This window comes from Pseudoliparis swirei, chromosome 18 (genome assembly GCF_029220125.1).
Source record: "Pseudoliparis swirei isolate HS2019 ecotype Mariana Trench chromosome 18, NWPU_hadal_v1, whole genome shotgun sequence".
Classification (NCBI taxonomy): domain Eukaryota; kingdom Metazoa; phylum Chordata; class Actinopteri; order Perciformes; family Liparidae; genus Pseudoliparis; species Pseudoliparis swirei.
In genome coordinates this window covers 5,569,843-5,591,119 of record NC_079405.1, presented here as the reverse complement: position 1 = coordinate 5,591,119, position 21,277 = coordinate 5,569,843, and the positions used below count along the sequence as shown (strand labels likewise).

General features: G+C 45.8%; 1 protein-coding gene across 2 annotated transcripts in view; it reads left to right on the top strand.

Annotated features, from left to right (window-relative positions):
• The window catches only part of LOC130208568 (membrane-associated guanylate kinase, WW and PDZ domain-containing protein 3-like), a 137,872-nt gene that overhangs the window by 107,410 nt on the left and 9,185 nt on the right, over window positions 1-21,277 (top strand). For both annotated transcript variants that reach the window (XM_056437770.1, XM_056437771.1), the window contains exons 9-17: window positions 13,256-13,447; window positions 14,003-14,662; window positions 16,012-16,043; window positions 16,686-16,851; window positions 16,976-17,070; window positions 17,447-17,654; window positions 19,161-19,343; window positions 20,417-20,602; window positions 20,755-20,851. In XM_056437770.1, the coding sequence (XP_056293745.1) occupies window positions 13,256-13,447; window positions 14,003-14,662; window positions 16,012-16,043; window positions 16,686-16,851; window positions 16,976-17,070; window positions 17,447-17,654; window positions 19,161-19,343; window positions 20,417-20,602; window positions 20,755-20,851 (1,819 nt within the window). The remainder of the gene's footprint in view (window positions 1-13,255; window positions 13,448-14,002; window positions 14,663-16,011; window positions 16,044-16,685; window positions 16,852-16,975; window positions 17,071-17,446; window positions 17,655-19,160; window positions 19,344-20,416; window positions 20,603-20,754; window positions 20,852-21,277) is intronic.

Genomic DNA, 21,277 nt, shown 5'->3' with positions numbered 1-21,277 from the left:
ATTTATTTATACCCAAATCCTACAAAACTGACTCCAGATCAGCACGTACACACATGGACATGGACTTTAAAAGCAGTGTATATGGTTTGGCACGGGCATATTTTGAGTTCTGATATTGGGCTGGTTTTTGGGCTGGTTTTATTGGCCATTGGGCTGGTTTTGGGCTGGTTTTGATTGGCCATTGGGCTGGTTTTTGTCACATGTATGACTGTAATTACTTCCAGTAGCTTCCTGACTCGTCACGCCAACTGAAACTAGAACAGGCGCTCAGGAGAGAGCATGTCTCCACTCAGGGGGTCTGAGGTACTGTGATTGGATGAATACATCCCACATTTACCCCCCATCAGGACATACACACACACACACACACACACACACTGATACATACATGCAAACATACATGGATGCAACCATACATTAATATATATTTATTTTTTTATATTTATTTATATATATATATATATAGTTATATATTTTTATTTATTTATATATATATATACACTGATACATACATGCAAACATACATGAATGCAACCATACATTAATATATATTTATTTTTTTATATTTATTTATATATATATATATATATAGTTATATATATTTTTTTTTAAAATATATATATTTATATATATATACACTGATACATACATGCAAACATACATGAATGCAACCATACATTAATATATATTTATTTTTATATATTTATATTTATATATATATATATATATTAGGGCTGTCAGCGTTAACGCGTTAATCTATGCGATTAATTTGGCCGCGTTAACGCACTAAAATATTTTAACGCAATTAACGTTTTTTTTTTTTTTTTTTAAACTGCGGCAGTACGGTTTGACACTGTTTCCGTTTTTAAAACAATTATTTCTCCGCGAAAATAAGGAGCATAAATCAGTTTAACTCGTGGATTAATCAGTCGGGTTTCCTCCTGCGCTCCTTCCTCCCGTCTCCCCCTCTGATACACAGAGGAACGGAGGGGCGACGTGTCGGGTGACGTGGCGCGGAAAGAACTCGTCACACGAAACCTTCACCGTGATTTGTCAATCCGTTTGTCTGTCAACATTTCGGTAAAAAAACAACCAATGAACACTCAGTAAATCACAAAGGACCTCCCACCTCACAGGTTAGGCTCATTTAGCAGCCTGTCAGTCAGAGAGCAGAGAACACGGCCCGAGGACAATGAGCCTTATTTCAGAGCTGAGATTGTTCTGGAATGTTTGATGTATAACACGTGGGGGTGTGTCACATGCAAAAGACGTTAAAGGGTACCTGTAGTGCAAAACAACAACGTGCTACATCCATTCGGCGCATCAAATAAATCATATTTACCCCGCCGCTATTGTCAACAAGTCACGCATAGCCCGAGGATTTACATTTCTTTGTCAACATTCCGAGTCCGTGAACGCTTCAGGGCGCAGACATCTTGCCAGTTATTTACTCATGTCAAAGGTCACTATGACGTTGAGTCGTTGAAAGGAATTCAGCCAATCCGGAGCCACTTCTACACGCGTTGCTTCTTGGGATAGATCGGTGGCCTCAAGAATTACACAATCTATATCAAGGGTGCTCAATACGTCGATCGCGGCGACCTGCCAGTCGATCGCGGCGTAGTATTGGTAGATCGCATGACATAAAAAAATTTGGCCCGCCCCCCTGTCACTTTCTCTATAGCGCCACACTACAGCAGCAGCACGTCATTCCTGTCTCGTGTTGCGTTGACAGTCCTCTGCCCGCCGTCTCGCGCGCGAGCTCCGACACCGGTTTGCGCGCATCGGACGGACGAACAAAGAAAAGTCACTAGCACCCCGAACATGTCGGCGAACATTGCATCAATGAAAGACATCTCCAGCGCTGGCTTATGCGCGATGTAGCTATCAAGCTCACTCTTTTGTGTGAAGCAGATGGTCTAATGACACTATATCATCGGACATAAGTTCGTACTCTTTACAACAAATGCACTCTATGTCTGTTTTCTGTGGCACACATTTCCACAACTGCACCAAGCGTCCGCCGACTTGCGTGCAGTCCGCCGGTGAAGCATCTGGACGGCGGTCCTTCGCATCAACTTCATCAGAATCATCGCTATCATCGCTGTCACAATTCACTAAATGGGGATAGTCTGCTTTTAAAGGTTCAAACAAGTATCCAGTTGCTGAATCAGACAATCTTTCATCGTCCATATTCTCAATCTCAGCATTTGTTTGCGGCGCTCGGCGTTGTTTATATTGGTATCTGAACACATCCGCTGTGGCTGGCTGTCGATCTCCAGCGATCTGACGTCACACCACCCGCGACATATTCAAGCTCCAGTGCAATGTCGCATGTCGGAGTTGAGGACTTTGAACAGCCTAAACTACGTATTGTTATTGAATACTGGACCGTCAGTGCATGAATAACCTTTAGAAACACATTATCTTTTGATCTGGCTACATATTCGTTTTCACTACAGGTACCCTTTAAACGGTGAATTTAATTTATTTTGTAAAATGTATAAAATGCCCACAGCCTCCAGAGGGTGAACGTGACATATTTGAATGTCAGTCAGTTACCAAGGCCACTGGTTCTGCTGTGTTCAGTGTTAAAGATGACAGGACCAATGGGGTCTCAATATACTTTTTTTTTTTTACTAATGTTTCACTGAAGAAACAATTTATCATCCACGATATTAAATACCTCGCTGGCACTGTATATGTAGGAGCCTCTTTGAAAACACAGCTCTGTGTGAAGTTTTGTCTTTAAAAAGAAGGAAAACACTTTTAAGCGCGATTAATCGCGATTAATCGCGATTAATCGCGATTAATTAATCGCAATTTCAAAATGTGCGATTAATTAGTTAATTTTTTTTAATCGATTGACAGCCCTAATATATATACATACTCACATACAGACAAACTGTTAATCCCTTGTGGGTCCTACCAGAGTAGTGAGGAGTCAGCAGTCACAGTAAAACTGTCATTCAACTGTCTTTTCAAACACACACACACACACACACACACACACACACACACACAGACATAATCTCCTGGATGGGATGATGAAAAATGACGAAGACTTTCTGTGCTCCGGCTGTCTGATCGTCCCTCACTTGTTGTGCCATTGTTCTCTGAGCTCGTGTTGTTGATGATATTCAAGAACAACCGAAGGAGGTTTTGGGTTTATCATCATCATCATCACCACCGTGGACGTCAGCGTGCGTCCTGTCCAGGCATGCGCTCCTCCTCGTTTAATCACTTTGGCTTAACCGAGGCTGACCTTTGACCTCAGCCGGCGCGCTGCGACTCTAATGCGCTATCTGGGAACAGAAAGCAGTCGGAGAGTCGTCCTTTCATGCGAGGTCAGCGTGCAGTAAACCTTCAAGTCGGCCTCAAACGATGATAGATTGTCCACAAAAAAAGAAAAAACGTTCTTCCCTGGTCCGCTCACGCAACGCAGGTTTTTACGTTAACGATCTGTTCTTTAGGCCGACGAGACATTTCTCCTCCCGCAGTAAACGGTCTGAATTAAGTACGTGTTTATCTGCCTCGCCGCGCTGGCAGGAGGGAGGGAATGCAGGGGAGGAGGCCGGCGTTCAGGCAACAGCTGGTGGAACGGGCTAAATTTTTATTTAGTGATTTTATTTCAGTTCCACGAAAAAATTCAATAAAAGAAAAAGATTATGAAAGACAGACAATATATCTTTTTTTATATATCTTTTTTAATGAAATCTTATTTAGCTATTATTTTTACACGCAAAAGAACATGATTACTGTTTGTTTGGTGTTTATTCCAAAATGCCCTCTTCTAACACTTCTTCCCATTTCATTTTAATTTCATGGGGAATTATTAATGCGTTGAGTCCTAATGTCCATAATGTATGAGGTGTTGAGCTCCACCTACAAAGGAGGCCGCACTGCGTTGTTTGCCAGCTCGCCGCGTTGTCGTGTCCCACATGAGGAGCTTTGTTCTGATTGGCCGCCCCGGTGCACTCTCCAGCGGGTCGCTTATCGATTCTAACGTTCGAGGTGCATCGGGCGGAAAAACTGCAGCCGCTGTTTCTCCCTTGATGTAGCGAGAAAGATGTCTTCCCAATTATGCTGAATGATGTCTGCGGGGGGAATTCACGACGCGGCAGAGTCACACGCGAGGAATCCAAACGCGCGGCGGATCTGATGGCTTTGTCCGCCTCTGGCTTCTCATTGGCTCAGAGACCTTTCCTTGGACTCTCCCACACAAGTGCGGGCTCGCACACGCCGCTCTCACTTCCTCCCTCTGTCTCGCTCTCCCGCCATCGCCTCTCGTCTGTTTCTCACACACACACACACACACATGGGCAGTCAAATCAGTGTTGCCAGGTCCGCGGTTTTCCCGCGGAATTGGGCTACTTTTGAAGTGTTGCCGCGGGTTGAATTTCTTGTCCGCTGGTTCGGGTAGACCTATTTTGCATTCAAATTACATGAATATCTTTAAATAAAAATCCATATTTTAAATGAAATAATTTATTTATACCCAAATCCTACAAAACTGACTCCAGATCAGCACGTACACACATGGACATGGACTTTAAAAGCAGTGTATATGGTTTGGCACGGGCATATTTTGAGTTCTGATATTGGGCTGGTTTTTGGGCTGGTTTTATTGGCCATTGGGCTGGTTTTGGGCTGGTTTTGATTGGCCATTGGGCTGGTTTTGTCACACAGACCTGGCAACCCTGAGTCAAATGGTTGTTGCAACAAAACAAAAAAACCGTGCCATGTTGATTTCATGGAGCAATTTGAATGTGATTATGTAAATGACGCCTCGCTCGATCCATGTGACTAGCGCGGACATCTGGAGTCCACGCCGCCGCCGGATGTTTTTACGACCGCTGAACCGTCTGGCGGCGTGAGAGCGCGGGCCCACGCTTTAAATTCCTCGCACACGCCTCTGAAAAGCTACAGAGCGTTTTTATGTGTATTTAGTTTAAAACCAAAGGAAACGAGAGGCCGTTGCGGTCGCGGTTAGTTTTCAGCCAAACTAGAAAAGCCGCCGCTGTGATCCTGAACATTAGAGATGGAAATCGGTCGCTGTGTGCGACAGAGAGAGAGAGAGAGAGAGAGAGAGAGAGAGAGAGAAAATATTGGAGGACGATATGCAGCTTTATGTTTGCACACGCAGAGCGGGAGACGTCAAACACACGCAGCACGCATTCTGTCTTAGTTGTTATTATCTTTAAATGCCGATAGAAGAATAAATACCCAGAATGAATGGATCCTGTCAAATACGCTCCGTGTTTCCCGCCGTGCAGCCTGCTTTCACTCGTTCCTCTGTTGTCATCCAAAAACATCAATAACCGTTAAACTCTGTGACATTTATCTTCTTTGCCGTGAACACGGAGAGATTATTTTGAGATGATCCGGCGCCCTGGCGGCATTAATATTCACTAATGCAACAACTGTGGCTGTAAAGCAGGGGTATTCAACTAAAATGTTAAGAGGTCCAGTTAGAGAAATTTTCTTGAAGCAAAGGTCCAGAAGATCATAATGTCTAACTATTTAGTGTGATATATATAGCCTGGTAGTTGTATCAACATCTGCATGTAATCAATACCTTTCAAATCAAATGAATTCAGTACGATTAAAACACTTTTTAACAATATTTATTATCATGTAACATAGAACTGGACTGCAGATATGTATAATGTTCTCATGAACTAAATAAAAATAGGGTTGCATTTTAAAATAAAATAAATACAAAATGAAAATTGTGCATGTAATAATAAATAATAATAATCAAATAAAGTGCTTAACTTCAGAAAAATTAAATAAAGGGAGGAAAAGCTTAAATTTACACATTTGTTTCACAGTCTCAAACAATTTTACAGATAATAAATCTCAACACATCTTAACAATTGAACAGTTTTAGAGCATCACTCTTGCATCCCACTCGCCCACTTGTTTGCTCAGTGTGAGAATTGAGCTCTAGCTTGTCCTGCCAGGACTTTAAACCTGGGCTTGAATGGAGTCAGGGCCATCCTCATGCACATGTGGAGGTGCTCATTGGTGAGCCTCGAACGATATTTATTTTGATGATATTCATCGTGGAGAAAGCTGCCTCGCAGTTGTAGGTGGAGCCAAACATGGTCAAGATGTATATGGCAACTTTCCTCAGACCTGGAAAAGCTGTCTCAGGGACCGTTTGGAGCCAGAAAGTGGAAGGGTCAGTTCTTAGAAACTGCTCTTTCAGGGACACATCTGCTTGGAGATCAACCAGTTGCATCTGGAGAGGCCCAGGATTTACCCATTTAAAGTGCTGTGTGACTTCCTTTGAGAACCCCTGACATCAGTGATGATAAATGGGTTCTGAATGAACATGGTGAGCTGCTGTCCAAAGCTGAAGCTGTCAAAACGGTTGCTGAAGTTTACGATCAGCTTATCAATGAAGTCAACAAATGAAGACGCATCTCTCTGTCCCTGAACCTGTTCCTACACTGCTGGGAAGTGTGCACAGTCTCCTGCAGGTCTTCCTTGAACAACTCAAGTTTCTTTTGAAAGGAGCGGACAGCGGTCATCAGTTCACAAATTGAATTGTCCTTGCCTTGTAGCCTCAAATTCAGTTCATTCAGATGTGCAGTGATATCAACCAAAAAGGCCACATTATCCATCTGTTTATCATTTCCTAAAAGAGAAAACTGTGTTGCTTTCTGATGTGTTAGCTCTGCCAAAAAGATGCTACTTCCCTCCTGATGGACCAAAAGCGCGCTAAGACCCTCCCTTTGCTGAGCCATCTCACATTATTGTGCAGCAAAAGATCAACAGCATTGGCATCAACTTGTCTGAGGAATTCCCTCAGCATGCGATGCTGGGTGGAAGAGGATGCCCTGAGAAAATTGATCATTTTCATCATTGTATTCATCACTTCAGCATGCTCATCTGACAGGGAGGCACAGAGGACAGATTGATGAATGATGCAATGGTAAACTATGAGCTCTGGATTGTCCTCTTTCAGTCTTGCTACAACTCCTTTCTCTCTCCCTATCCTGGCAGGGGCTCCATCTGTGGCTATTGAAACCACTTGTGTTGGTTCTATTCCTCTCTTCGTTAACATCTCCTGAATGACCAGGTAGTGACTTGGTGACTTGCTGTATGCTAATACTAAGGACGCATACAGCGCCACTGCCCTTCCCCCCCTCGGCAGGTCTGATCATGACCTGGTCCGGCTGACACCCAGGTATGTTCCTCTGGTGAAGAGGCTGCCGGTGACCACCAGGACTGTGAGGAGGTGGTCTCTGGAGGCTGACGACGCTCTGCAGGACTGCTTCGAGTCAACGGACTGGGATGTGTTGTGTGGACCGCACGGGGAGGACATCAACAGTATGACCGACTGCATCACGGAATACATCAAGTTCTGTGAACACACCACCATCCCATCACGGACTGTGCGCTGCTTCCCCAACAACAAGCCCTGGATCACCAGGGACCTGAAGGCGCTTCTTAACAAGAAAGCTGCTTTCAGGTCTGGAGACAGGGATGAGCTGAGGAAAGCCCAGCGCAACCTAAAGGTGAAGCTCAGGGAGGGCAAGGACTCCTACAGGAGGAAGCTGGAGGCCAAACTCCAGCTGAACAACACAAGGGAGGTGTGGTCTGGCATGAAGCAGATAACTGGCTTCAAGGTGGGAGGGAGACAGCCAGGGGGCTCCCTGGAGAGGGCCAACCAGCTCAACTGTTTCTTCAATAGGTTCAGCTCACAGCCCTCTCCTGTCTCCTCCACACATCACACCTCCCAAACACCTCCCCCTCCGTCCCCCCTGCTGAGCTGCACATCCACCGAGCCCTCAATAACAATGGGCTCCTCCACCCTCCCCCCTCTCTCTGTGACGACTGACCAGGTGAGAAGACAGCTGGAGAAACTACACCAGCGCAGAGCTGAAGGTCCTGATGGCATCAGCCCCAGGGTCCTAAAGACCTGCGCCACCCAGCTGTCTGGTGTCCTGCAGCGCCTCTTCAACCTCAGCCTGAGGATGGGGGAAGTCCCGGTGCTGTGGAAGACGTCGTGCCTGGTCCCTGTCCCAAAGAAGTCAACACCATCTGGCCTCAACGACTACCGACCGGTCGCCCTCACCTCCCATGTGATGAAGGTGCTGGAGAGGCTGGTCTTGGCCCACCTCCGGCCGCAGGTGAAATCGTCGTTGGACCCTCTGCAATTTGCTTACCGGCCTCATGTGGGAGTGGACGACGCCATCATCTACCTGCTGCAGTGAGCTCAGTCGCACCTGGATGGAACCGGTGTCTCTGTGAGAGTCACTTTCTTCGACTTCTCCAGTGCATTTAACACCATCCAGCCACTGCTGCTGAGTGAGAAGCTGCGGGTGGTCGGTGTGGACGCGTCCACCATCTCCTGGATCTCTGACTACCTCACAGGCAGACCACAGTTTGTCAGAATGGGCCGTGTGCTGTCTGGAACGGTGGTCAGTGATGTTGGAGCCCCACAGGGAACTGTTCTGTCTCCCTTCCTCTTCACCTTGTACACCAGTGACTTCCAGTACAACACGGAGTCATGCCATCTGCAGAAGTACTCTGATGATTCTGCAGTGGCGGGTGTATTAGGGATGGACGGGAGAAGGAGTACAGGGCAGTGGTGAGTGACTTTGTAAAGTGGGCCGATGAGAACCACCTGCGGCTGAACGTGGCCAAGACCAGAGAGATGGTGGTGGACTTCAGGAGGAAGGCGACAGCTCCTCCCCCTCTGAGTGTCCTGGGAGTGGACGTGGACATGGTGGAGGAGGACCAGTACCTGGGCGTCTCCATCGACAGCCGACTGAACTGGAAGGCCAACATCAACGCTGTGTACAAGAAGGGGATGAGTCGACTCTTTTTCCTGAGAAAGCTTCGATCCTTCAACGTGTGCAGCAAGATGCTGGAGTTATTCTACCAGTCGGTTGTCGCCAGTGTGCTGCACTTTGCCATTGTCTGCTGGGGGAGCAGCATCGGAGCCGGTGACACCAGCCGTCTTAACAAACTGGTTAGGAAGGCTGGCTCCATCATCGGCTGCCAGCTGGAGCACCTGGAACAGGTGGTGGAGAGGAGGACGCTGAAGAAACTGGTGTCCATATTGGACAACCCGGACCACCCTCTCCACCACCTCCTACAGGGACAGAGGAGTACTTTCTCCAGACGTCTCCTCACGCTCCGCTGCCACAAGGAGAGATACAGGAGAACATTCCTGCCGACGGCTATGAGGCTCTACAACAGTTCACCTCTTGCCAGATCATAGTGCAATAACTGAATACTTACACTATGTTGATCTGCACTTCACACATCTCATTTGTTTGCACTACACATACACACACATTTCATTTCATTTGCTCTGCACTCATACACACACTTTGCTTTTTGCACTCTGTCTATATTTAATATTTTTGTATTTGATTTGTCAGTGTTGTTGTGTGTTGTATATTTACATATATATTTTGTTTTGTATTTTACTTTTATCTTACTTGTATACTTCTATATCTTTCATCCCTGTTTCTTATATTTTGTGTTTTGTTTTTTATTCTTGTGTGTTGCTGCTACTGTCTCGACAAATTTCCCCTTGGGGATTAATAAAGTATATATCTATCTATCTATCTATCTATATCTTCTCCTCTTGTACTGGTCTGAAGGGGAGTGACACCTAACAGGTCTTCACAGAATGCTTTCTGGTCTGTGTTGAAAAACCTGACGTACACTAACAGCTGAGCATTGTCACAGATGTCAGTGGACTCATCCACAGCTAAGCCTACACATGGTGCCTTATGTATGGCTTCATTTAGCTGGGTTAGCACATCCTGAGTTAATATTTCACTTTTCTTTGTGGCAGATGATGCTGACATGGGTATTTGCTTTATCTTATCACAAAGCTCTTGTTTTGGTTTTCCGTCAAGTAATGTTTCAGCGACGACACTCATGCATTCTTTGACAAGCCCTCCATCAGTAAATGGCTTTTTGTGTTGCCCCAAAATCCAAGCAACTCTGAGGGAACACTCATGAGCACGTTGTTGGGCAGTGAACGTGTGGCTCAGGATCCTGGTGGACTGTTCATATTGGGCTGTGAGACCACTTATTTTCTGTGATCTCACTTCGGATTTGAGTGGGTATGTTTGTTCAAAACCTTTATGTTTTGTCTCATAATGGCGTTTCACATTGCCACTTTTAATAAGTGCCACGGTTTCTGAACATACTGGTTTTGTGCTCCCTGTGCTTCCGTATGAACAGAAATGAGTCTGTCCATTCCGGATTAAATGCTCTATTTTCGCTGTCAACTTTTCTTTTTTTGGAGAGCGACATTTGTTCCTTATGTTTCTCTCCCTTTCTCTGTCTCACTCGCCTTTTTCTCAACTTTCTCCGGCGCAGTTGTCCGTTTCTCTCCCTTTCGCTGTCTCACTCGCCTTTTTCTAAACTTTCTCCGGCGCAGTCGTCCGTTTCTCTCCCTTTGTTTTCTACATGTATCGCTATCTTTCTTTTTCTTTCTACCGTCTTTTCAAGTGTAACCTGCCTCTACTTTCTCATCTGTCTGCGTCGCGCTGTCTGTTGAGACGTAATGTTTACCGCCGAGAATGCATAGATTTGATTGGCTGAGTGGTATCACGTGGGATGGCTTAACTCGCATGCAATTGGTCTGTGCGTTTCCGCATCCGCTAAACCACTACCGTAAAGACTGCAAAAGCTGCGCCGCGCCGCCGGGTAAAAAAATTAAAACACCCCGTCAGGTTTTAAATCATAACCTTCTGTTTTGGCTGGCGGTCCGGGTCCGGATGGGACGGCCTCTGGGTCCGGACCCGGACCGCGGTCCGCCAGTTAGTGACCTGTGCTGTAAAGAGTCCCCAGCAGATGAACTGTGTACTCCTGTTGGAGCGTGTGTGGTGTCAGCTGTTTGTTTTAGCCTCTTTGACCCTCCTGTTACCTTCACATTTACTAACATATTTTACCCTCGGGGTCAATTTGACCCCAGCAATTAAAACCTCCAGAACATTATTAGAATTAATATTGTGTCCCAAGTTTAAGTGTGAGGTAGTTTGTTTGTTTGTTGACTACCTAAATAGATGATAGATAGATAGATATATACTTTATTAATCCCCAAGGGGAAATTTGTCGAGTCAGTAGCAGCAACACACAAGAATAAAAAAACAAAACACAAAATATAAGAAGGGTTAGGGTGATCTGGCAAGAGGTGAACTGTTGTAGAGCCTCATAGCCGTCGGCAGGAATGTTCTCCTGTATCTCTCCTTGTGGCAGCGGAGCGTGAGGAGACGTCTGGAGAAAGTACTCCTCTGTCCCTGTAGGAGGTGGTGGAGAGGGTGGTCCGGGTTGTCCAATATGGACAGCAGTTTCTTCAACGTCCTCCTCTCCACCACCTGTTCCAGGTGCTCCAGCTGGCAGCCGATGATGGAGCCAGCCTTCCTAACCAGTTTGTTAAGACGGCTGGTGTCACCGGCTCCGATGCTGCTCCCCCAGCAGACAATGGCAAAGTGCAGCACACTGGCGACAACCGACTGGTAGAATAACTCCAGCATCTTGCTGCACACGTTGAAGGATCGAAGCTTTCTCAGGAAAAAGAGACGACTCATCCCCTTCTTGTACACAGCGTTGATGTTGGCCTTCCAGTTCAGTCGGCTGTCGATGGAGACGCCCAGGTACTTGTACTCCTCCACCATGTCCATAGCCCTTTAAATATATAAAAAAGTTGATATTTCTTATATGTTTGACAGTGAAAAACAGCCTGGGGTCAAATTGACCCCAAAGAACACCGACATTAAACATTGAATGGGGTCAAATTGACCCTAAAGGTAACAGGAGGGTTAATAGATCAAAATATGTCCATTATTCTACAGATGTACTTCTTCTGCATGAACTTGCGAAGATGGACTGAGTTTGTGTTGATTGACTTTTGTCTTTTAGCTATTTTTTGAGGATTAGTCCATATAAAATGCTTAATAATGGCCTATAGCTATTAGTATGAAGACATTATGAATATCTGAGTGGTTACAACTATGATTATACAGTGCTATAAGCAGATTATAATAGATGTCATGTAAAGTGTAACCGTAATTATTAAGCACGTTTGTTTATTTATTTGTCTTCATGGTATTTTTATTTAAAATGTTGCTACATTTCATTGAACTTTAGAAATAAAGAAACAGCTCATTTACATGTTTTATTTGTGGCCTCCCAGAGACGGATTCACATCTTATTCTGTCATTACACAGCTCAGGCGCCGCAATGTGCATCATTTATCACCTGCTGGCTGCAGCTCTACTATTCGCAGAGTCAAAGATATAACACAGTCCAGGCAGCGAGGGGATGGGGGGGGGGGGGCTGTGATCTAAAGTGCTGATACCACAGTAACGCCAGAGAGGGACGCTGCTAAGTTTAATTCAGCGTGACCCTGACAGCCGGTTATCGGGCGTATGCCGGGTGGTCCATATTGATGCCGCCGCTGACCTTAAGTTGTACCCGACTCGAGTCATAAAAAAAAAGTCTCTCCTGAGCCACTGACTGCATCGGGGGGGAGGAGAGAGGACTCTGGGATGAAGGCGTCACTGTTCTGCTCTCTAGGATCTGTCCAGGGTGTCCTCTCTGCATGTGGGCCGTGGTGATGTGGTGATGTTCATCATGTGTGTCATCGACGTTCAATGAATCTACTAAACCTGCGTCGCTTGGGTTTGGTGTCGAGAGATCTCACTTGTGTTTTTGATAATGCAACATTTTAAAAAAGAAGAAATATATACTTTTATAGATACCTGTGGGGAAAAATTCTCCTCTGCATTTAACCCATTATTGAGGAGCAGCGGGCTGCAGTGAAGCGCCCGGGGAGAAACTGGGGGTTCAGTGCCTTGCTCAAGGACACTTCACCATGCAACTAATGGGGAGAGCGGGGATCGAACCGGGTACCTTGTGGTTTACGGGACGACCAATCTCCCCCACATGAGCTACAGCCGACCCCGAAAAAATACAAACACAAAGGAGGACCTGCTCATCAACACATTGCTCTACAACTCGGGTTAAAAAACTTTATTATGCGACCTTGAGTGCCTTGAAAGGCGCCTTATAAATAAAATGTTTATTATGATTATTATTATTATTATTTAAATGTGCGTAAATACGCCTGCTTCCATGAATCAAAGCGGTCATATTCAAGCGGAAAAACAACCCCCCCAAAAAAAACAGAAGGCACATCATTCACACACACGTACACACACACACACACACACACACACATACTTTACATGCGTGTGCCCTTTGTGTGCAGGTAAGGGCGGTGCGTTCGGCTTCACGTCGGACCCCAGCGAACTGAAGGGCGAGCTGTACCACACGGCGCTGAAGAAGAGCTCCCAGGGGTTTGGATTCACCATCATCGGCGGCGACCGCACCGACGAGTTCCTGCAGGTGAAGAACATGATGGGCGACGGCCCCGCCGCCCACGACAAGAAGATGGCATCCGGTGAGCAACAACAACAACAAAACGTTTGCGGGTGTATACTCCTCACCTGAAACTTTACATCTCATTTATATATATATTTATATATATATATATTTATATATATTTATAAATATATATATATATTTATATATATTTATATATTTATTTATATATATATATATATTCTTATATATATTTATGTATATATATTTATATATATATATTTATTTATATATATATTTTTATATATATAAATATATATATATATATTGCAGCCTTGTACCAGCTGTGCTACCACAATGCACCTGGAGGTAACTCATCGTACCTCTGTAGTGCTCATCACCCTAACACACAGAGTGCTGCTCAGGTCTGGGCAACAATGGAGAATATGAAAGTGGGGCATGGAATAAAGTGATAGAAACAAAAGGATAAAAGGGAAAATAGAGAGCCAAAACAAAAATATGAAAGAGCAAGGGACATTGTAAAAGAAGGAAAGGAAGGATCGAGAGACGTGATGTTTGGATTAAATACAGGAATAGAAACTCAACTCACCGTTTCTCTCTTTTCCCGCTTCAGGTGATGTCATAGTTGAGATTAACGGGATGTCTGTGCTGGGCAAAACGCATCCCGACGTGGTGCAGATGTTCCAATCCATCCCCGTCAACCAGTACGTGGACATGGTCCTCTGCCGCGGGTACCCGCTCCCCCCCGACGTGGATCTGAGCAGCGACGACCCTCTCCCGCCTCCGCCCCCCCCGCCGGCCACCCAGCCCCCGCAGGCCCTGCACGGCGGCGAGGTGGTGACGGCCGTGCCCCTCATCAACGGGCAGCCCCTCCTCGTGAAGGGCGACGTCCTCCACGGCTCCTCGCAGGAGCTCCACTACGCCACCACGGACGCCAGCGGGCGGCCCGTGGTGGCGGCGTTGCCCAACGAGAGGCACGGGGAGCGGGGGGAGACGCCGCCGGCGGCGGCGGCGGGGATGCTGCAGCCGGAGCTGGCGAGCGTCCCGCTGGTCAAAGGGCCCGGGGGGTTCGGCTTCGCCATCGCCGACTGCTCGCTGGGCCAGAAGGTGAAGATGATCCTGGACGCCCAGTGGTGCCGCGGCCTGCAGAAAGGTGACATCATCAAGGAGATCAACAGGCAGAACGTCCAGACGCTCAGTCACGCCCAGGTGGTGGACATCCTCAAAGACTTGCCCGTGGGCAGCGAGGTCGACGTGCTGGTGCTGCGAGGAGGTGAGAGAGATGCGTCCATCTTGTTATCCGGCGGACCGCATGGCGGCGTGACCGCGTGACGTTTCCCTCGCCTGCCGGTGCCTCGTTTCCACCGCGTGGTTTCACTCTACTTGACTTTCTGTCCTCGGCCCTCTGATAGCGCCCGCTGCCGGTGGGATTCGAACTGCGGTCACGTCGTCTTCCACGCGACACTCGCAGAGTTAAATAAGACGGGGGTGCGGCGGCCTTTGCCGCAGTGCGAGCAGCGGTTCGGTCACCCCCCCCCCCCCCCTGAGTGTGTCATCGTGTGCTTCTTCAAGTTGTTCCTGGCCCTGGGCCACGTGTTGCACTTGAAGGGTTTCTCTCGAGGACCAATGGACGAAAAAAAAACGTAAAACGAGATTCCAGTCGAGCCGAGCCGTACCGAGCAGTGGAAATGCGGCATTATTCTTCCTCCTATCATTCTATCCATCCTATGATGTAACACAATGTCAATACAACTTGAACAGGGCCTTGTGGCTTGTGGGGTGGGGGGATTGGCTGACCACACACGCTGTTGTTCTGTAAGATGCCTGAGAGATGCCACCGTGTCCGCGGTCTGTAGGTCACCGCGACCCAGACCGCTGCCAGACAGACGCAACCTGCACCTCCCGGAGCGGTTGCGTTCAGTGATCCCACTCGAATCCGACATTGCAGCGTCTTCGCTCTTTTTTTTCTCCAGCGTCCCTTCTGCCGACTCCCATCGAGGCGTAAACGCGGCCCGTTGCAAGTCAGAGTGGGAAGTTTACATCAGCGAGGGGCCGTGCTTGCTTCCAAAGGCGAGCGGGAGGAGGCGCCTTTCAAATGTCTCCGACATCATCCCCCCCCACCCGGGGGATTCACTGCGTAAATTCGATGAACCCCGGATTGTCTTTGATCATCAGGCGACTTCTGCGTGCCTCTATATCCACGGCCCCTCAAAGAGCGAGGGCTAAACTACTACAGAGGGGGGGACTGCAAGAGATGATCTGAAGGGAACAATCTGAGCGCTTGAGCTGGAACGTGTGAGAGAGAGAGAGAGAGAGAGAGAGAGAGCTCATTGGATTATATGCCTGAATCTCTGGTGCACTCACCCGTCTGGGCTTCCATCATGTCGTTGAGCACATGTCCACATGTCCCTCCTTTTACGTTCCCGATGTCTCTTTGATTCTCACGTGGACGCATGTTCCGAATGGAGCATTCCTTAGTGAGGAGTCCACACCTCCTGCTTGGGGTTTATTTGCGTGCCGGCCGCCCCGCCGGGCCTCAGCCAGAGAGCCAGTGCCATCTGGTGGACGTCGTGGTCGTATCTGTGTTTCTCACCATCTTCCTGTCTCTGTGTCTCTCCATAGGTCAGACCACCCCTGTGAAGAGTCTAAGGCCTGTGAGTAAAAGCATATCTCTTCCTATTCCTCCCACTATTGTTTCCCCCCGCTTTTTCTTTTTTTTGTCGTTCCGCTGAACCCAGTCGAGCCTCTCTGTTGCATCGAATTAAATGATAGCAATACATTTGAATATTGATTATGTTTCCGGGGCGGCTCCTTTTGTTTGCTCTGAAGAACGGTCCCAATGACTTCCTTTCAGTCCTCGTATTCTTAGGGCTATTGTCAGGGGGATTGCAATGCTAATGAAGCACGGATGAGCCTCTTTAGATATGGTGGTGTTATTAATACGAGGGTTTATAGATAGTAGTAAGTTGGCCTTTTCCACGTGAATGGACCCGCCACGGGGAAATCTGCCGTTCCTCCCATGGTGTTTAAATGACATTACAATCTCATCGCTTAGCCTTTAAAACAATTGAAGGCATGAGAAGTTAAACCGCCTATGTTGAAAACAGCCAGTGGGCGTGACCTTTCACTGCTTCTGGTAATCTATCACCATCGCATGCTCAGTCTGCTATCACGAGCAGAGACGACCAATATGTCTGAGGAGGAGAACTCCAAAGGGTCGAATGTAAAATCTAAAAGTGGCACGGTGGTCGTTGAAGGACACGTGAGTGCTGATGCGACACGTGTTTTCTCTTCAGAGAGCGGAAATGACGGCCAGCACCGAGACTCTGGACGGTACGGTAGACTCCGCCCCCCAGGCCCTGCCTTACCACTCCAACACGAGCCCCCTGCGCTCCGTCGACTCCCCCAAAAGAGACGCCGCCGAGATGTACCTGAAGTCCAAAGCCCTGCTGGACAGCAGACGTGAGTGAAGACCGAGCCCCCCCCCCCCCCCCTCTCGGACATTGCATGTCCTCAGAGGTATTATAAACCGCTATCGTCTGGGTCCATTTGAAACCCCTCACCCAGTTTCATGGCTCGTCCACAGAGCCTCACACCAAAGACATCGATGTTTTTCTGAAGAGAGACATCGAAACCGGCTTTGGCTTCCGTGTGCTGGGAGGAGAAGGTCCCCAACAGCCAGTAAGTACCGCAGGACGATCTCGAATGCGTATTTTAAGTATTTTAATCTCGGACAGTGCCATAAAGTGATGCATTTTGCACACTGTCTATATTTAATATTTTTTATATTTAATTTAATTTGTCATTAGTATTGTGTATTGTGTATGCATATATGTTATATATATATACATATATATTTTATTTTATATTTTACTTTGTATACTCCTATATCTTTCATCCCTGTTTTTTTATATTTTATTTTTTATTCTTGTGTGTTTAGTTTATTGCTACTGTGACGACAAATTTCCCCTTGGGGATTAATAAAGTATATATCTATCTATCTAAACAGAACGGTTGACGCCCTAATGCATATGGATCTGTCCGCCCCTCCTGTCAGAATGTCTTCCCCCAGGTCTACATCGGGGCCATCGTGGCCAACGGAGCGGCAGAGAAGGACGGCCACCTGAGAGCCGGAGACGAGCTCATCGGCATCGACGGCGTGATGGTCAAAGGTCGATCGCACAAGCAGGTGCTGGATCTGATGACCAACGCTGCCCGCAATGGTCACGTCATGCTGACCATACGCAGGAAGGTCATCTACAGAGGTGAGGAGCAACAGTCAGACATTTTGTTTGCGTCCACCTTTTTTTTTTTACGTGGATGTCCAGTCTCAGAGCTGATGGTGAATGTCGTTCACTGAAGAATTCGTGTGATGTAATGACCGATGAAGCTGATGTCCACTGCGTGCACAGCTGTGTCGGCTGTGCCTACACGTACCAGGATGCATTGCGGATCAAGCAGCGAGTTTGCAATGTTACGCAAGATCTCGTTGTTTTTTTTTAAAAGAAGGAAATATTCAAACAAAAAATAAAAAATACAAGCGTGAACCTTCTGAATTCAAGTTTCTTCCACCGAACTGAGGCGAGGTTTAATGCCACGTTAACTCATCGTAAGGCTTGATTGAAACTGGAGAGAAAAAGCTCCATCAAAATCCTTAATTTACGATGTCAGATGGGGAATTTTCCATTTTTATCTTCATATTTATGAATGCAAAAGCAGCGTTTTGCTGTTTTTAAAAATGAAATAAACAGCGAGCCGTCCTAAAATGTGTCCAGATTCTGAACATGTTATTCCTCTGAACGCAGGGCGACTGTAGGTCAGCGGTTAGCAGGTCCGTCTTTCAATAGATAGATAGATAGATAAATACTTTATTAATCCCCAAGGGGAAATTTGTCGTCACAGTAGCAGCACCAATAAACTAAACACACGAGAATAAAAAATAAAATATAAAAAGCAGGGATGAAAGATATAGGAGTATACAAAGTAAAATATAAAATATGTATGTATATGTATAACATATATGCATACACAATACACAGTACTAATGACAAATTAAATTAAATATACAAATATTAAATATAAAATATAGACAGTGTGTAAAAAGCAAAGTGTGTGTATGTGTGTAGTGTAAATGAAATGTGTGTGTATGTGTGTAGTGTAAATTGGCGGTTCAAGCCCGAGTCGATGTGTCCTTGAGCAAGACACTCGACCCTGAGTGGCTCCCTGTAGCTGTGTCCACTGTGGATGAGTGTAACAGGATTGTAAGTCTTTATGAATAAAAAGCGTCGGCTTAATATAATGTAACGTAATGAACACCAAATATCTCATCTGACTTTCCTGAGAGGAATGAATCCTCCAGCAGTGATGCGTTTTGCGTTTTGTATTTTGACGGAAACCAAAGCCGCTTGATGCTCGATTCTAGATGTCGCTATAAATAGTTATTCAGTGGATTAAATACAGAGAAACTGAGAGAGCACTAGACTGTTTGTTTCACCGCCTCGCTTATGGATTCAGGGAAGAGAGAGAGAGGCCTCGCACAGAATGCCTGAGTAGTTTCCTCTCCTCCCCGGGTTGCCACTGGCAACCACTTTTAACATCCACAATCTGTAGACAACGCTGCTGCACTGTGACGTTGTTTATACTATTTATTTATTTGCATATCTCTCGTGCACGAGCACACGTTGGGCACCGAAACGCTTCGTAAAAAATAAATAATAATAACCTGAGTCACGCGGATTCATTTGCATCCGTTTCTCTGCGTCTGGTCTCAGATGCGACGGAGGAGGAGGCTCAGGACATGGCCCCGGTGCTGGTGAACGGTTCTCCCAAGCTGCCTCGCCTGCCGATGCCCAGCGCCATGGACCACGAGTCTTTTGACATCACGCTCCACCGCAAGGACTCGGAGGGCTTCGGCTTCGTCATCCTCACCTCCAAGAGCAAACCGCCGTACGGAGGTGAGGGCCCGCGTCCTTATCTGAGGATTTCCCTCACGAGCACAGTATATATTTTGGGAAATTTAGATTTAGTGATGGAAACGTTTTTGTTTCCTTCTGACGAAGTTTACTCGTGCAAAAATGGACGAGCCCACAGTAACTTCATTTTCAGAAAATCTTTCAGAAAATGCAGAGAAAGTACATGGTATTTATATATATATATATATATATATATGTGTGTATATACAGGACTGTCTCAGAAAATTAGAATATTGTGATAAAGTTCTTTATTTTCTGTAATGCAATTAAAAAAACAAAAATGTCATGCATTCTGGATTCATTACAAATCAACTGAAATATTGCAAGCCTTTTATTCTTTTAATATTGCTGATTATGGCTTACAGCTTAAGAAAACTCTAAAATCCTATCTCATAACATTTTAATATTTCCTCAGACCAAGTAAAAAAGATTTATAACAGCTGAGTGTTTGTCAAGGCTCAGGAAACCCTTGCAGGTGTTTCGAGTTAATTAGACAATTCAAGTGATTTGTTTAATACCCTACTAGTATACTTTTTCATGATATTCTAATATTTAGAGATAGGATATTTGAGTTTTCTTAAGCTGTAAGCCATAATCAGCAATAAATCAGAATAAAAGGCTTGCAATATTTCAGTTGATTTGTAATGAATCCAGAATGCATGACATTTTGTTTTTTTTAATTGCATTACAGAAAATAAAGAACTTCACAATATTCTAATTTTCTGAGACAGTCCTGTATATGTATATATATATATCTATATATATATATATATATATATATGGTAATGGTAAATAGACTTGCTTCAGAAAATTGTTGTAAATGGTATATATATATATATAGACAAGTCTATTTACCATTACCATAAATATATATATTTATTTATGTATATATTAATACATATATTAATGAACTTGTCTATATATCTATATATATATTTATATATATATGTGTGTGTTAAATGGACTTGCCTATATGTATGTAAATGGTCTTGTCTATATATATACACGTCTCTCATCTGAGTCTCGAGGTCTAATTTCTCGCCATGTCATTTCAGTTATTCCGCACAAAATCGGCCGGATCATCGACGGCAGCCCCACCGACCGCTGCAGCCTGCTGCACGTCGGCGACCGCATCACGGCGGTCAACGGGCGCTCCATCATCGAGCTGTCGCACAACGACATCGTGCAGCTCATCAAGGAAGCCGGCACCGTCGTCACCCTCACTGTGGTTCCCGAGGACGGTGAGTGTCTCGGGGGAGGGGGAGATGTCTAAGTCTGACTGTTCTAATAATTGTTTTAGGCCAGGTTGAGAGTTAAATAATGAACTTTGCTTCCGCTATGTTGTCGAGGGATTCTGTAATTCCGTATTTGTCATTTTTTACGCCCATCTCAGAATACAAGGGTCCTCCATCTGGAGCCAGCTCGGCGAAACAGAGTCCGGCTCTCCAGCACAGGACCACGGGGCAGAGGTCCATACTGCAGGATGAGCGGTAAGAACCGACTCTCACTTCAAGGGAAACGCCTCCGGTCAGCAGAGGAACACGGCCTTTGGAAATACTCTTCAAACATCTTGTGCATAGCAGTCGATTTCAACTCTAACTAACTGAACTGGGACTTTATTAACTAGCCCCCCAGTGTCCAGCCGCCTCGAACCCTGTAGGAGTGGTTGAAGGCCATCTCGCTGGTCAATATTGGACTTCAAATATCCTTAAAATAAAATAAAAAATGACCTTTTATAAAACATTATCATTAGGCCTTACTGAGAAAATGATTGTGCTGGCTTTATGTTTTTATATCTCTTAACTTGGAGTGGCTAACTCCTCCTTCACTGCTGGTGCTCTGACTCCTCCCATCCCCGAGGGAGGGGGGGAGGGGGGGTTGCCCTCGGAGCAAACGCCGAGATGAAAAGATTCCCC